The 17968-nt window shown below is 47.1% G+C and overlaps 1 protein-coding gene across 1 annotated transcript in view; it reads right to left on the reverse strand.

The window, feature by feature from the left end:
* LOC311104651 (fibroblast growth factor receptor-like 1) overlaps positions 1 to 17968 on the reverse strand; it is a 69933-nt gene that overhangs the window by 37562 nt on the left and 14403 nt on the right. Inside the window, exon 3 of the mRNA XM_084146515.1 lies at positions 525 to 797. Within this exon, the coding sequence (XP_084002641.1) occupies positions 525 to 797 (273 nt within the window). The remainder of the gene's footprint in view (positions 1 to 524; positions 798 to 17968) is intronic.

Raw genomic sequence — 17968 nt, forward strand, 5'->3', positions numbered from 1 at the left:
AACATTCTCTTCTCTCCTCAGACATGACATGGCTTATAACCATCACACCTGAACACAGGCAGGTACCACTCATAGACAGGCCTGGGTGGGTGGGGGGTGGTTGGGGTCACAGAGAACCAAAGAGGAGAAGAGTAGTAGGGTTATTCCTTATTTCTGTGTCTTATTGTCCAAGTTCAAGTCAAGTTCACTGGTTTCTGGCCTGGCGTCAGGGTGGTGGTGGTGATTCTCTAACAACATGAATGAATGAATGTTGCTGGCTGTTAGGACAAGGAGCCATTCCACTGATTAGAATGATATGAGGAGAACCACTAACCAACCAACCAGTGGTAGAGCAGCCGTGTAAAATCATAACACATATTAGATCTACTTGGCTCCCGTCCAGGGAGAGGAGGAGATACTGTACTGACTGTGTAAGTGGATACCCTGGTTTCAGGTATGTTTGTGCTGTTTTTCATTGTCACACCCCAAGACAGTAAACAGATCTGGAACCCGGCAAGGTGGATGGGAGGGGGGAGGGGACTCACCGACGACGATGAGGGTGTAGTTGATGTTGACGCTGCCGAAGCCATTGGTGGCCTTGCAGATGAAGGTGCCTGCGTCTTCGGCCTCCACGTCTTTGATGCGCAGCGCCTGCCGCAGCACCCGGAAGCGCATCCAGCCGCTGTGGATGTTGCGGCCGTCCTTTGTCCACATGATGAGGGGTGGAGGGTCGCCCTCCACGGGGCACTGCAGCTTCATGGTGCGCCCGATCCGCACCGTCTGCCGGTGGGCGATCTTCTCTGCCACGCGGGGAGGGCCTAGGACAAGAGAGGGAGACGTAACAGTGTTATAATGGGACATCAAGTAGATTACAGACAACTGAATCAATCAGCTACAATGTCTGCTACTTCAGGTAAAGATAGTCTGCCATACAGAACAGAACAATGCTGAGCCTTGTACTGACTATAATCTGAACTGAGATTACATCAACCTTACATCAACCTTATATCAACCTTACATCAATCTTACATCAACCGTACATCAACCTTACATCAACCTTACATCAACCGTACATCAACCTTACATCAACCTTACATCAACCGTACATCAACCTTAAATGAAAGGTGGAGTGGAGATAGGGGGAATTAGAGGGGGTGATTTAACGAGGGAGAGAGAATGTGTCAGAGAGTGGGAGAAAGGCAGACAGAGAAAGAAAACACAGAAAGGATCTGTGGTCTTCAGTTCCATCTCCATCCTCTCCTGTTAAATACATGTTGGACATGGAGCCCAGCAGTCTAGAACAGTCCCCTGTGAGCAGCACGTCTAGAACAGTCCTCTGTGAGCAGCACGTCTAGAACAGTCCTCTGTGAGCAGCATGTCTAGAACAGTCCCCTGTGAGCAGCACGTCTAGAACAGTCCTCTGTGAGCAGCACGTCTAGAACAGTCCTCTGTGAGCAGCATGTCTAGAACAGTCCCCTGTGAGCAGCACGTCTAGAACAGTCCCCTGTGAGCAGCATGTCTAGAACAGTCCCCTGTGAGCAGCACGTCTAGAACAGTCCCCTGTGAGCAGCACGTCTAGAACAGTCCTCTGTGAGCAGCACATCTAGAACAGTCCCCTGTGAGCAGCACGTCTAGAACAGTCCCCTGTGAGCAGCACGTCTAGAACAGTCCTCTGTGAGCAGCACATCTAGAACAGTCCCCTGTGAGCAGCACGTCTGTTTGAATCCTATCTTTCTGCATAAATCACATCACATTTCCACCGGGTTCAGTCCCTGGGCACCAGAGGTTAACACATCTTTACTGCCTTGTAACTTGCACATCTTCAACCCCTCGTACAAAGTCAGCCCTTCCAATTGCCAAAGTGATATACATTTGTGAGGAAAAATGCTAAAAATGCTAAATGTCTGACTACAGTACAACTAGTGTTTCATGTATTTAGTGTTAGCCATCCATAGGGGTGTGCTGTGATGTGTTGATGTGTGGAGCGAGGCTTTAGTGCTGGCTTCTCCAGCCCACACACTACAGTACACGGCCCACTCCCTGGAGGCAGTCTGGAGGCTGTGTGATAGTGTCACTGTTTATGTCTGTGGGAAATGGTAACCGCCGTCCCTTGTCAGCTGGCCACATCTCCCTCCTTACTCCTCAGCTACCGGGCTGTGGTTGGACAGATTCACTGGGTTGTTTGTGTACTGGTCTTACTACTGTGTGTGTGTGTGTGTGAATGTGGTTGTGTGTATGTGTGTGTATGGTTGTGTGTGTGTGTGTGTGTGTGTGGGTTAGTGTGTGTGTGTGTGTATGGTAGTGTGTGTGTTTGGTAGTGTGTGTGTGTGTGTGTGTGTGTGTGTGTGTGTGTGTGGTGTGTGGTTGTGTGTGTGTGTGTGGTGGTGTGTGGTTGTGCGTGTGTGCCCCTATCACTACAATGTGCTCCTTGGTTAGTGATTATTCCAGGGTTAAAGCTAAGGTGCCCCCCTGAGTTACACCAGCCAGAAATCCTTCCCTCCACCATGCTGTGAGTCATGCTAATGCACGTTAGCGTAAAGCTAATTCCAGATTTGATTAACATGACTTGCATGAAATGCAGTTCGATTGAGCCTGTGATGAAAACATAGATACGCAGCCATTTAGAGGTTGGCATGAATTATATTTGATTGGTCGTTAGAGAAGCATTTTTGGCTTGTAGTTGAAAGGTTTTGCCGTTCTCACTCAAACAATGTCTGTCTATCATGTCCATTCATCCTCAAATCTGTTTCAGCCAATCATTTTACAGAGATGGGAATCATGGTGAATAATTCTAGAGAGCAGTATGGACCCACTGGTCACACACTGGTTGAATCAACATTGTTTCATTTTAATGAAATTACATTAAACCAACGTGGAATAGACATCTGTACCCAATGGGGAAGATATTTAGAGGGGGCAGTCTTACGAAGATGGTGGCACATCACTGTTTTCACAGGAGAACGCGAGAACCAACACTTTAATGGATGGAGGTTGAAAATGTGAAAAATAAATGAGTCACAGTGAGGAATTCACTGGACCACTCTTTATCCACCCGCTTCACTGTTACTGGTTTTCTCATCAGGAGCTGAAACCTTTAGTAAAACCATCCTGGTCAGACTTTCTCATCAGGAGCTGAAACCTTTAGTAAAACCTTCCTGGTCAGACTTTCTCATCAGGAGCTGAAACCTTTAGTAAAACCTTCCTGGTCAGACTTTCTCATCAGGAGCTGAAACCTTTAGTAAAACCTTCCTGGTCAGACTTTCTCATCAGGAGCTGAAACCTTTAGTAAAACCTTCCTGGTCAGACTTTCTCAAAGATTGGAATCTCATTCTCTCTGGAAGCCTGTAGACCTAAACGCCCTCTCTCTCTCTACCTCTCCTTCTCTCTCTCCGTGGTGATTTACAGCTGTACTGCTCTGTGCCTTCCGTTTGAGAGAAAGCCCAGGATTCAGGTCCCATAACTGCTCCTCACACCGAAAGGCTCGGGGGTCCAACAGAACCACACCACACCACCGCACCTTCCAGAGATCACAGGAGCACAACCCAGACTGCAGCCCCACACACTCTCACCAGTTAACCTCCTGCTTTTCACTCCTCTCCCCTTCTCTTTAGGCCAGAGTGATGAATTGAACATACAACAGACACCTCTCTGAGGAGCTTTCCTTGACGTTGGAGGGACGACTGGCCTGGAGTCAAATACTGTTTAACCTCTCTCTGGAGGAATGAAACAGAAACGACCAAAGAACATGTTTTTTTCATGAGATTGTCTGTCAGTGTGAGTGCAGGTCACTGTTGCTTTGTGTGTGTGTGTTTATGTATGTGTGTGTGTGTGCGCATCAGAGAGAGAGAGAGCGAGAGAGAGGGGGAAAGGGAGAGGGAGGAGAGAGAGAGAGAGAGAGAGAGAGAGAGAGAGAGAGAGAGAGAGAGAGAGAGAGAGAGAGTTGTGTGAGGGGAGCAGAGGGAATTGTGGGGAGAGGAAATTGCAGGCTGGACCTTTTAAAACACAATCTGTTTTGTCCATTTCAAACTAAATGCCTTAACCTATGCTGCAGCTGCTGGCTCCACTTGGGGGATCTAAAGTACACGGCTCGTCGAACATCTCATTCCAAAATCATGGGCATTAATATGAAGTTGGTCCCACTTTTGCTGCTATAACAGCCTCCACTCTTCTGGGAAGGCTTTCTACTAGATGTTGGAACGATGCTGCAGGGACTTGCTTCCATTCAACCACAAGAGCATTAGTGAGGTCGGGCACTGATGTTGGGCGATTAGGCCTGGCTTGCAGTCGGCGCTCCAATTTATCCCAAAGGTGTTCGATGGAGTTGAGTTCAGGGCTCTGTCCAGGCCAGTCAAGTTCTTCCACACCGATCTTGACAAACCATTTCTGTATTGACCTCGCTTTGTGCACGGACGGGGGCATTGTCATGCTGAAACAGGAAAGGGCCTTCCCCAAACTGTTGCCACAAAGTTGGAAGCACATAATTTTCTAGAATGTCATTGTATGCTGTAGCGTTAAGGTTACCCTTCACTGGAACTAAGGGGCCTAGCCCAAACCATGAAAAACAGCCCCAGACCATTATTCCTCCTCCACCGAACTTTACAGTTGGCACTTTGCATTTGGGCAGGTAGCGTTCTCCTGGCATCCGCCAAACCCAGATTCGTCCTTCGTACTGCCGGATGGTGAAGTGTGATTCATCACTCCAGAGAGCACGTTTCCACTGCTCCAGAGTCCAATGGCAGCGAGCTTTACACCACTCCAGCCGACGCCTGGCATTGCGCATGGTGATCTTAGGCTTGTGTGCGGCTGCTCGGCCATGGAAACCCATTTCATGAAGCTCCCGACGAACAGTTATTGTGCTGATGTTGCTTCCAGAGGCAGTTTGAAACTCGGTAGTGAGTGTTGCAACAGAGGACAGACGATTTTACGCGCTAGGCGCTTCAGCATTCTGCAGTCCCATTCTGTGAGCTTGTGTGGCCTACAACTTAGTGGCTGAGCCGTTGTTGCAACTAGACGTTTTCACTTCATAATAACAGCACTTAGAGTTGATCGGGGAAGCTCTAGCAGGGCAGAAATTTGACGAACTGACTTGTGGGAAAGGTGGCATCCTATGACGCTGCCACGTTGAAAGTCACTGAGCTCTTCATTATGGTCATTCTACTGCCAATGTTTGTCTATGGAGATTGCATGGCCGTGTGCTCGATTTTATACACCTGTCAGCAACGGGTGTGCTGAAATAGCCGATTCCACAAATTTGAAGGGGTGTCCACATACTTTTATATATTTATATATAGTGTAGCTTAAAGAGGCAGCGTGTTTCCATATACCTCATGTCTAAGGATCTCTCTTAAAGCCGCATACTCCGATGTCTCTTTATTCCCTTTTACGGCATACTGGCTTAAGGTATAGAGGGAGTCAACATACTGGCTTAAGGTATAGAGGGAGTCAACATACTGGCTTAAGGTATAGAGGGAGTCAACATATTGCCTTAAGGTATGGAGGGAGTCAACATACTGGTTTAAGGTATGGAGGGAGTCAACATACTGGCTTAAGGTATAGAGGGAGTCAACATACTGGCTTAAGGTATGGAGGGAGTCAACATACTGGTTTAAGGTATGGAGGGAGTCAACATACTGGTTTAAGGTATGGAGGGAGTCAACATACTGGTTTAAGGTATGGAGGGAGTCAACATACTGGCTTAAGGTATAGAGGGAGTCAACATACTGACTTAAGGTATGGAGGGAGTCAACATATTGGCTTAAGGTATAGAGGGAGTCAACATACTGGCTTAAGGAATAGAGGGAGTCAACATACTGGCTTAAATTTACGGAGGGAATCAACATGGTGGCTTAAGGTATAGAGGGAGTCAACATACTGGATTAAGGTATAGAGGGAGTCAAAATACTGGCTTAAGGTATAGAGGGAGTCAACATACTGGCTTAAGGTATAGAGGGAGTCAATATACTGGCTTAAGGTATTCAGGGAGTCAACATACTGGCTTAAGGTACGGAGGGAGTCTGGAATGTCTACTAATGACAGGAAAAGAAGAGAAGGCCAGAATTCCAAGCAAGGCCAACAAAAGTATCATTCTCTCTCTCTCTTTCGGCTCTGTCCGCTGACCAGCGGTGATTAACATTGTCAATGAGGTCTGACTATCCTTGTATCCTGGAGAGTCTAGGCTCTGATCATAGACTCGAAGGAAGAGGAAGAATTCCACCGCAGATACACTGTCGATTGGCCAGTGAGTCAGATAGGGACATTTGGTCTATCGAAGTCCAATGCACAACATTGTTGTTGGCATGCGCCTGTACCCTGAGCTTCGAGAATGGGAGTTGGGATCTGAGGAATGTTTTTGATTATGAACTCTTAAGCAGGACTTAGGTATAATGTGTTCTCTGTGCCAGAGTCTTCGCCTTCAGGAGGTCAGGGTGAGCCTGGTGATAACTGATAGTCCTACCACACCTAGACCATAGGTTAATCCTACCACACCATCCTACACCATAGGTTAACCCTACCACACCATCCTAGATCATAGGTTAACCCTACCACACCATCCTAGATCATAGGTTAACCCTACCACATCATCCTATACCATAGGTTAACCCTACCACATCATCCTATACCATAGGTTAACCCTACCACAACATCCTAGACCATAGGTTAACCCTACCACATCATCCTAGACCATAGGTTAACCCTACCACATCATCCTAGACCATAGGTTAACCCTACCACATCATCCTAGACCATAGGTTAACCCTACCACACCAACCTAGACCATAGGTTAACCCTACCACACCATCCTAGATCATAGGTTAACCCTACCACATCATCCTATACCATAGGTTAACCCTACCACACCATCCTAGACCATAGGTTAACCCTACCACACCATCCTATACCATAGGTTAACCCTACCACACCATCCTAGACCATAGGTTAACCCTACCACATCATCCTAGACCATAGGTTAACCCTACCACATCATCATAGACCATAGGTTAACCCTACCACATCATCCTAGACCATAGGTTAACCCTACCACATCATCCTAGACCATAGGTTAACCCTACCACATCATCCTAGATCATAGGTTAACCCTACCACACCATCCTAGACCATAGGTTAACCCTACCACACCATCCTAGACCATAGGTTAACCCTACCACACCATCCTAGACCATAGGTTAACCCTACCACACCATCCTAGACCATAGGTTAACACCAAGCGTATAGGCTAAGCACCTCAAGGGTTAAAGCAAATCATTCAGGTAAGGTTTTATATCTAATAGAAAAACAACACGGGAATGAATTGCATGATTGAAATACATTGTTGAAAACAGCAATACATTCATAATATTAATGCATTTTTTAAGATCAGTGTGTGGTATGGAAAAGTAGGACATAGGCCTACATTTGCAATAGCCAACCAGCTGGGTTGGACCTGGTCATGAGATGATTTCACCAACAACTTGACAACTGGGATGGTGTTAGGTGACTGTAGACATGGGATGCAAAATAGTGCTTGTATCCTAGGCAACAGCACAGCACTCCATCTACAGGTATAGATCAGCCTGTACACTTTCAATCCATCTCTAAGTCACCAGAATTCCCACTATTCAGAGATACACACATATACTTTGAAACACTGGCACAGGGCTTACGCAATGCATAACATGCAAACTCCTTAGTCCTTAAGGTCCTTGAGCTCCCAGATTATTGTGACTGTCTGCTGAAGTGGGCCGAGAAAGCAGAGAGAAGCCGACAGAGGTGCGAAGGGAAAAGCCGATTGGGTCACTAACCCTAACCTCCCCTGGGGCGGGGAGGAATGAGGGGCTGGTGGGTTCTCATGTTGCCACACTGGGCTCTGGGCTCTTGTGGTTTCTCATGTTGCCACCCTGGGCTCTTGTGGGTTCTCATGTTGCCACCCTGGGCTCTGGTGGGTTCTCATGTTGCCACCCTGGGCTCTGGTGGGTTCTCATTTTGCCACCCTGCAGAGCCAACAGCAACATACTGGGTCTGTTTGGTCTCTTAACCTTCCTCTCATTAGAGCAGGCTGTCATGGCCTGCATCCCAAATGGCACCCGAATTCCAATATAGCGCACTACTTTTGACCAGGGCCCCGGGCTATAGTGCACTATGAAGCCAAGATAAAGGCTAGGGAACGATGGTGGGACAATACATTTCAGACATTTAGTTTCCCAACAGAAGGGCCCACCACAATAGTCGGCTCATAGGAAAGACAATACACATGTTCTCTATTCCACACACCCATAGATATCTGAAGACCACCTGAGAGGCCCATCTCCCTCTTTACTCTCTCCTTCCCTATAGCCCTGGGTGGCAGGGCAGAGTGATGACTACACATTTAGACAGACTGCACCGCCTATCCTTTCCACAGGTAAAGACTGCTCATTTCCAACGCTGTCAATAGGTCAATTGCTCCCAATTGGTAAAGCATGACAGTTAACACTGGCCTGGGGCTGGGAGGTGGTTACGTTTACATTAACAACTGTGAACTTAAAGCATAGCCACACTTTCCTCAGAGTAAGACTAATCACGCCTTTACTGAACTGACTCATCTGAAAGGAATTTTTCAGAGACCCTGCTGAAATCCAGATGAATAATAATAAAGAGTTCTAATCAACAAACATGGTGTAGTTCCTACAGTGCTTCTGGTCCTCTTGATATTTGTTACATGAGAGCGGAGGAGTGAGCAAGGGAGAGAGAGAGAGCAGGAGAGAGAGAAAGGGGGGAGAGAGGTAGAGAGAGATGGGGAGAGAGGTAGAGATGGGGAGAGACAGATCCAGCCTGTGTCTCGTTCTCTCTTTAGCAGCCCTGCAATTCTGGGCTGGTGGAGGGCCTCAGTGTTAGCAGCACAGGGTTCTGGGAAAGCTGAGGGGTGTTGGGCACTGAGCAGATCATGTTTCCACACCGACCAGTCAGCAGATTGCGCACAGTCTTTAAAGTTCCACTTGCTGTTTTCAGGAGCAGGGCAGATCGGAGGTCCGTGTGACAGTGTGTCAGGCAGGCAAAATTAAACATCAGTGCTCCTGTGACGCAGCACTCAACCACTTTTTCCTGTAATGATGTTTGAGCTATGTATTATTGTTCTGTCTGAGTAAGAACGTTCCAACTGCCTGGTTTGGAAATAGGCTAACTCTTTTGACTCATCACATACGCTGCTGCTACTGTCTATTATCTATCCTGTTGCCTAGTCACTTTATCCCCACCTATATGTACATATCTACCTCAACTACCTCGTACCCCTCCCTGCACATCGACTGGTACTGGTACCCCGTGTATATAGTAAATCGTTACTCATTGTGTATTTATTCCTCGTGTTATTATTTTTCTATTATTTCTCATTTTTTCTCTCTACATTGTTAGGAAGGGCCCGTAAGTAAGCATTTCACTGTTAGTCTATACCTGTTGTTTACAATGCATGTGACAAATACAATTAGATTTTGATTTAAAGAAGATGCCATGTGTCCATGGATTCAGAGGGACAAAAAGCCTGGCCATGTCATCATGAGAACCACAAGCAGCAGAACTTCACCCAGACACTCACAGGTCTATCTCAATACCACAGTACAAACTCCATTATCGTAGCTCTGAGTAATGGCAGTAAGTGAACTGAGAACTGGAGGTATTCCAGAGCCCCCAATTACCACTTGTTTTGTTCAAAATCTACAAGCACACCTGTCGTTTTTCAAGTGAACAGAACAGATCAAAAATTAAGAAATGTTGCAAGTTAAGACTTTTACTGGAATCCAGTGGAAGAAAACTTGAGCCTGAATGACAAGTATCCAGATAATAAAAAAATGTAATAATTAGCAGATAATTCCCAGGCCTGTGACCTGGGTTTAGGAGGGAGAGAAGCTGGCAGCTGTGGCAGGAAGTATGTTAAAGGCCACAACTACTATTACATAGCCACTATGGAGCTTTACACAGTATTTCACTGGGGGTGGCTAAAAATGACCCTCCACGAGTAGCAGCCCATCACCCTCTCCAGCTGCAGCACTGGGCCCAGTGACCGAGAGAGAGAGAGAGAGAGAATACCTGACCACTGTGACTGGCCCAAAATTAAGGAAAGCTTTGACTATGTACATACAGACTCAGTGAGCATAGCCTTGCTATTGAGAAAGGCCGCCGTAGGCAGACCTGGCTCTCAAGAGAAGACAGGCTATGTGCACACTGCCCACAAAATGAGGTAGAAACTGAGCTGCACTTCCTAACCTCCTGCCAAATGTATGACCATATTAGAGACAGATATTTCCCACAGATTACACAGACCCACAAAGAATTCGAAAACAAATCCAATTTTGATAACTCCCATATCTATTGGGTGAAATACTACAGTGTGCCATCACAGCAGCAATATTTGTGACCTGTTGCCACAAGAAAAGGGCAACCAGTGAAGAACAAACACCACGGTAAATACAACCGATATTTATGTTTATTTATTTTCCCATTTTCACTTTAACTATTTGCACATCGTTACAACACTGTATATAGCCATAATATGACATTTGAAATGTCTCTATTCCTTTGGAACTTTTGTGAGTGTAATGTTTACTGTTCATTTTATATTGTTTATTTCACTTTTGTTTATTATCTATTCCACTTGCTTTGGCAATGTAAACATGTTTCCCATGCCAATAAAGCACTTTGAAATGAATTGAATTGAGAGAGAGAGAGAGAAATCAACAGTACAAAGTCTGAGGACTGAGATAAACGACCGCATCATTTCACCCTATCCAACCTGTACTATTGACCTCTGAGACCTGTTAATTTTGCTAAGGTAACAGGACTTCACAGGACACAAAGAGTAACTGTGCTGAGAATAGCATACAAATAAGTCAAATATTGTGCCTCTCCAGCCTCGGCCTAGCATGCAGAGGCACACGGAAGGCAGAGCAGGAGTATTGGGCATATATTCTGAGGAGAGCTCCACACACACCAACAGACCAACACACACACCAAAGGATGAAAAACAGGGGGCTTTAAATGGTCAGTGGCTGTCCTGCGGTCAACACAATGACATGGCTCCGCATACATATAGTTATTTCTGGGTCCAGGAGCTTCTACACGATACGTTTACATACAGTATATGCTACTGAATCACTGCAAGAGTGAAAACAAAGATATCTGCCATAATGAAATAAGTGTTATTGAGTGTCCTACAGTTGATGAGGAGGTGAGTGGCAGTCCGAGGCCGGAGTGTGTGTGTGTGAGTGCATGTGTGTGTGCCCCTCTTCAGAGACACAGGCTTGATATCAGGGAGGTTAATATGTAACAGCAGCTGCCCCCAGAGGCCTGATAGTGGCCTGGGTTGAGCCGGCCGGATTACACTTCCCCTGGGGCTTATCAGAGGTACATAGCTGCCCCACTTCTGATAGGCCACTAGACTACAGCACCACACCAGAACCTGCCATGGACCTATCCAATAATCACAGGTCAATTCCTGATTTAGGTCTAGACAACTAGACTAGAAGAGCTTTGCATTTGCCATCATGAAGACAGGAGAGAGGTCTGAGTTCATAAAGCCATCATAAAGACAGGAGAGGTCTGAGTTCATAAAGCCATCATAAAGACAGCAGAGGTCTGAGTTCATAAATCCATCATAAAGACAACAGAGGTCTAAGTTCATAAACCCATCATAAAGACAGGAAAGGTCTGAGGTCATTAAGTCAGAGATATGGATACTCTTACATTAGAGGTAGTTATATTTCAAATTGTTGTGTTTTCATGTGTGAATGAATACACCAAAAATGACTTAAAACGCTTAAATTCAAATGCACAATAAAATACAGGTTGTAATTTTTAAACTGGTAAGAATTTGGAGATGTGCTTCCTGTTCTCTTTCCCACGTGTCCTCCTCTTTATCCTCCTCCATGTTTCTGCTCCACTGGGTCCCTCCCCCATATGTACCCCAGACCCATGCCTCTCTCACACATTCCTCACCTCCTCTCAGCCATGACTAACTAAATTTGTTCTGCGCAGGTCTCTGTCAGAAGAGGTTTCATTCAAAATCTCCAGTCAAATGAGTGCCGGGCAACCTGGCCCTGACAATGAGGCTAACTCTGTTCCTCAGGGAAACACTAAAATTATGTGTACCTACGGACAGAGACAAGCACTGAGGGGTGTCATTCTGTGATGGCATTCTCCCTTTCTCATCACTGACATCATAATGAGGCGTACACACAAACTATGAAGAGTAACAGTCAGCTGAAATCGACATTGAAAGCATCGACAACATGTCATTTAGAAGAAAAAAGGTTACGACAGAGAAGTGATGTACACAATATGAGGTCACAAACATTTGGAATAGTTGAGCTCATCAGATGATGGCAGTATTTGGCACACACCCTTTGGTGTGTGACTGTGTGTTGAGGGCCAGTGTGGATTGGCGCCACTAGACATGAATGCCATGACTCATAGGCAGGGGCTGAGCCAGGTCCGGGGCGCACAAAGTGACCATTGACATGCCGAGGCACTCACGGTGCAAACAAATGAATCAGTCATCGTGCCACTTGTACCTGTCAGTGGAGGCTGAGTTTCATCCCCAGAGGAGTGGCGTTCACCGAGGCCTCGGCGGAGTGGCGATCTGTTCACCACGGCCCGTCGGAGTGGCGATCTGTTCACCACGGCCCGTCAATCTGTTCACCACGGCCCGTCAATCTGTTCACCACGGCCCGTCGGAGTGGCGATCTGTTAACCACGGCCTCAGGTTCGTTTCCCCCTCGGCTGATGTCACACAGGGGTCACTCAGAGAGACGACGACCCCTCTCTAAGCCCCAGCTCTCCCCTTCTCAAAGTTACATTCTTAAAACCCAGGGGAGCTGGCCAGAAAAAATACTTAGAGGTCCTGCTAATATAGTGTATTTTGAAATAGGGACCCTGAAGAATAGAGCTAATTTAGACTCTGACATAAATCTGTGTGATAACGGGTGAAAACTTGGAGCCAAAATATGAGGATTATATTTGGTTAATAGAGTACTTCAACATTGTGCTCGTGTAACTTTGTGCACAGAAAATAATCACAGCTAGCACTCAAGTTTTGACTTCTGCACAACCTGAGGGTGATGGTGGTGGAATTCAATACTGAAGAGACAGAAAGACAGACACAGAGAGAGGAAATGGGGGAGGAGAGTTTAAATACCTTGTAGAGGATCTGCTTGCGTCTCTCACTTTACAGTCTTTGAGAAACACACCCACATTATTCAGGCCCATTCAAATCCTATTGAGGAAGACTGGGGGAGGCAATAGATGGCGTTGCTCTAAGCTTAAAGACAAACCAACTGTGAGAACAACACCGTGAAACAGTGAGACCTCCAGCAGACAACGGATTTATAACTGGGGGAAAAGACAGCTGTTCATAGTGAGCCATGGTCATATCACATGGTCCTTTTAACAGGCCTGATCCACCACGGGACTGGGGGAGAGACATGAGGCAGCAACAGATGAGGAATCCCACAGGTGCAAGCCTATTCACTCCAGACAGCCACCATGACACCAAAAAGCTTCTCCACTGAATTCTGTGCCTGGACCAGTCAGTCAGGTGGTTCAGAATTCCCGACTGGAGCCTATGGGTTTGGCTGGGTCTGTGTCCCAACTACATCCTTGAAAAACCCACAACACTGCAGCTAACAGCCCAAGCAACACAAGGTCCTCAGTTGCTAAAGCCTTCAAATTCCCAACTTTCAAACCACCCCACAACTCCCACACTCCTTACACATTCCAACTGCAGTGTGGATTCCACTCTGACAGCTGCCTTAATGAACAAGCCGTGTGTGTGTGTGTGCTATGCTTTTCATTCTCTGTGTGGCTACGGGCAAGAACACCACAGAACCATTGTCAGTCCACTCTGGTGGGGGGCTCTGTGATGTCATTCAGACATACATCAGCTGGGCTTATGGGGGGTTCTGTGATGTCATTCAGACATACATCAGCTGGGCTTATGGCCTCTCAGTGGCTGTTATTGTTGTTTTTTAGGATATACAGCTGACCTTTCACGCCAGCACCAAAGGAAATGCCTGTGGAGGCTGATTGGTTCAGGCTGTTTAGAAAGAGCGCAGGGGGCCACTGGGTTAGTCCCAAAACTCTGAACAAACAGCGGCATGCAGCGAAATGAGAGAAATAATAATAATAATAATAATAATAATATGCCATTTAGCAGACGCTTTTATCCAAAGCTGACTCAGTCTATGGCTGCGACCCAAATGGTACCCTATTCCCTACATAGTGCAAATGGTACCCTATTCCCTACATGGCTCTGGTCAAAAGTATTGCACTATGTAGGGAATAGGGTGCCATTTGGGACGCAAGGCACACGTCAATGGACACTTAGAAAAGTAGTGTAGAGCAGGGGTTTCCAAACCTCTCCTCTGGGACCCCCAGCCGTTCCATGTAGTTTAACTATTCCAGAGCCAGCACACCTGATTCAACTTGTCAACAAATCATCAAAACCTTGAATAGGTGAATTAGGTGAGCTAGTCCAGCATCACAACAAAATGGTGAAATGTCTGGGGGTCTCCGAGGAGAGGTTATAAAACCACTGGTGGACACAGTATGACTGCCATCCGTCAGTTTTGTTTAGGTCCCAGAAAGGCATCTCTCTTTCTGCTGGGGGAGCCCTCTCCTCTCTGTATCTCTGCTGGGGGAGCCCTCTCCTCTCTGCTGGGGGAGCCCTCTCCTCCCTGTCTCTCTGCTGGGGGAGCCCTCTCCTCTCTCTGCTGGGGGAGCCCTCTCCTCTCTCTGCTGGGGGAGCCCTCTCCTCTCTCTGCTGGGGGAGCCCTCTCCTCTCTGTTGGGGGAGCCCTCTCCTCTCTCTGCTGGGGGAGCCCTCTCCTCTCTCTGCTGGGGGAGCCCTCTCCTCTCTCTGCTGGGGGAGCCCTCTCCTCTCTCTGCTGGGGGAGCCCTCTCCTCTCTCTGCTGGGGGAGCCCTCTCCTCTCTCTGCTGGGGGAGCCCTCTCCTCTCCTCTCCTCTCTCTGCTGGGGGAGCCCTCTCCTCCCTGTCTCTCTGCTGGGGGAGCCCTCTCCTCTCTGCTGGGGGAGCCCTCTCCTCCCTGTCTCTCTGCTGGGGGAGCCCTCTCCTCTCTCTGCTGGGGGAGCCCTCTCCTCTCTCTGCTGGGGGAGCCCTCTCCTCTCTGTTGGGGGAGCCCTCTCCTCTCTCTGCTGGGGGAGCCCTCTCCTCTCTCTGCTGGGGGAGCCCTCTCCTCTCTCTGCTGGGGGAGCCCTCTCCTCTCCTCTCCTCTCTCTGCTGGGGGAGCCCTCTCCTCCCTGTCTCTCTGCTGGGGGAGCCCTCTCCTCTCTCTGCTGGGGGAGCCCTCTCCTCTCTCTGCTGGGGGAGCCCTCTCCTCTCTCTGCTGGGGGAGCCCTCTCCTCTCTCTGCTGGGGGAGCCCTCTCCTCTCCTCTCTCTGCTGGGGGAGCCCTCTCCTCTCCTCTCTCTGCTGGGGGAGCCCTCTCCTCTCCTCTCCTCTCTCTGCTGGGGGAGCCCTCTCCTCTCCTCTCTCTGCTGGGGGAGCCCTCTCCTCTCTGTTGGGGGAGCCCTCTCCTCTCTCTGCTGGGGGAGCCCTCTCCTCTCTCTGCTGGGGGAGCCCTCTCCTCTCTCTGCTGGGGGAGCCCTCTCCTCTCCTTTCTCTGCTGGGGGAGCCCTCTCCTCTCCTCTCCTCTCTCTGCTGGGGGAGCCCTCTCCTCTCCTCTCTCTGCTGGGGGAGCCCTCTCCTCTCCTCTCTCTGCTGGGGGAGCCCTCTCCTCTCCTCTCTCTGCTGGGGGAGCCCTCTCCTCTCCTCTCTCTCTCTCTGCTGGGGGAGCCCTCTCCTCTCTCTGCTGGGGGAGCCCTCTCCTCTCTGTCTCTCTGACATCTGACACATATACATCTGCTTAGGGGTGCAGGCCCCAACACAAACTGACACGCAAAATCCAAAAGAAAACAAGGAGAGCTGTTTCCGGTCCCGGGATTGCTTTTCAACATCTCATTTGTAATGCGACCAGGAGAACAGCTGGGAAGGTGGGGGAGGAGGAGGGAAGTACATGCATACATATATCTAGTGCCTTCAGAAAGTATTCACACACCTTGACTTTTTCAAAATGTTGTTGTGTTACAGCCTGAATTTAAAATGCATTAAGTTTAGATTGTTTGTCACTGGCCTATACACAATACCCCATATAATGTCAAAGTGAAATTAATAAAAAATGAAAAAATGTAATGTCTTGAGTCAATAAGTATTCAAACCCTTTATTAAGGCAAGCTTAAATAAGTTCAGGACAAAAAACGTGCTTAACAAGTCACATAATAAGTTGCATGGACTCATTCTGTATGCAATAATAGTGTTTAACATGACTTTTGAATGACTACATCATCTCTGTACCCCACACATACAATTATCTGTAAGGTTCCTCAATCGAGTAATCAATTTCAAACACAGATTCAACCACAAAGACCAGGGAGGTTTTTCAATGCCTCTCAAAGAAGGGAAGCTATTGGTAGATGGGTAAAAAATACAAAAAGCAGACATTGAATATCCCTTTGAGCATGGTGAAGTTATTAATTACACTTTGGATGGTGTATCAATACACCCAGTCACTACAAAGATATAGGTGTCCTTCCTAACTCAGTTGCCGGAGAGGAAGGAAACTGCTCAGGGATTTCACCATGAGGCTAATGGTGATTTTAAAACAGTTTAATGGTTGTGAAATGAGAAAACTGAGGATGGATCAACAACATTGTAATTACTCCACAATACTAACCTAAATGACAGAGTGAAAAGAAAGAAGCATGTACAGAAAAAAAATACAAAAACAGGTATACTGTTTGCAACAAGGCACTTAAGTAATAATGCAAAAAATGTGGCAAAAAAAATGAACTTTTGGTCCTGAATACTAAGCGTTATATGTTTGGGGCAAATCCAATACAACACATCACTGGGTACCACTCTCCATATTTTCAAGCATGGTGGTGGCTGCATCTTGTTATGGGTATGCATGTAATTGGCAAGGACTAGGGATTTTTTGTTGTTGTTGTATAAACAGAGACAGAATACAGCTAAGCACAGACAAAATACTAGAGGAGAGCCTGGTTCAGTCTTCTTTCCAACAAACACTGGGAGACGAATTCACCTTACAGCAGGACAATAACCTAAAACACAAGGCCAAATAAACACTGGAGTTGCTTAACAAGACGACCTTGAATGTTCCTGAGTATTGTATAATCCAGGTGTGCAAAGCTCTTAGAGACTTAACCAAAAAGACTCACAGCTGTAATCACTGCCAAAGGTGTTTCTAACATGCATTGTCTCAGGGGGGTGAATACTTACAGTGCCTTGAAAAAGTATTTACCCCTTTCTAATTTTCTCTACTTATTATATTTTTTATACTGAAAGTTATCAGATGTCCAACCAAAACCTAATATTAGATAAAGGGAACCTGAGTGAACAAATACCACAACAATTTCATACTTATATCATGGGACATATGTCATCCAAAAAGTTACACTTTTGAATCATCTGTCCATAGAAGTCCCCCTCAGGAGACTGAAAAGATTTGGCATGGGTCCCCAGATCCTCAAATAGTTATACAGCTGCACCATCGAGAGCATCCTGACTGGTTGCATCACCGCCTGGTATGGCAACTGCTCTGCCTCCGACCGCAAGGCACTACAGAGGGTAGTGCGTACGGCCCAGTACATCACTGGGGCCAAGCTTGCTGCCATCCAGGACCTCTATACCAGGCGGTGTCAGAGGAAGGCCCTAAAAATTGCCAAAGACGCCAGCCACCCTAGTCATAGCCTGTTCTCTCTGCTACCGTACGGCAAGCGGTACTGGAGCGCCAAGTCTAGGTCCAAAAGGCTTCTTAACAGCTTCTAACCCCAAGCCATAAGACTCCTGAACAGCTAATCAAATGGTACACTGCTGCTACTCTCTGTTTATTATCTATGCAGTCACTTTACCTCTACCTACATGTACATATTACCGCAATTACCTCGACT

This window comes from Coregonus lavaretus (genome assembly GCF_964263955.1).
Source record: "Coregonus lavaretus genome assembly, chromosome: 29".
In the NCBI taxonomy this organism is placed as follows: domain Eukaryota; kingdom Metazoa; phylum Chordata; class Actinopteri; order Salmoniformes; family Salmonidae; genus Coregonus; species Coregonus lavaretus.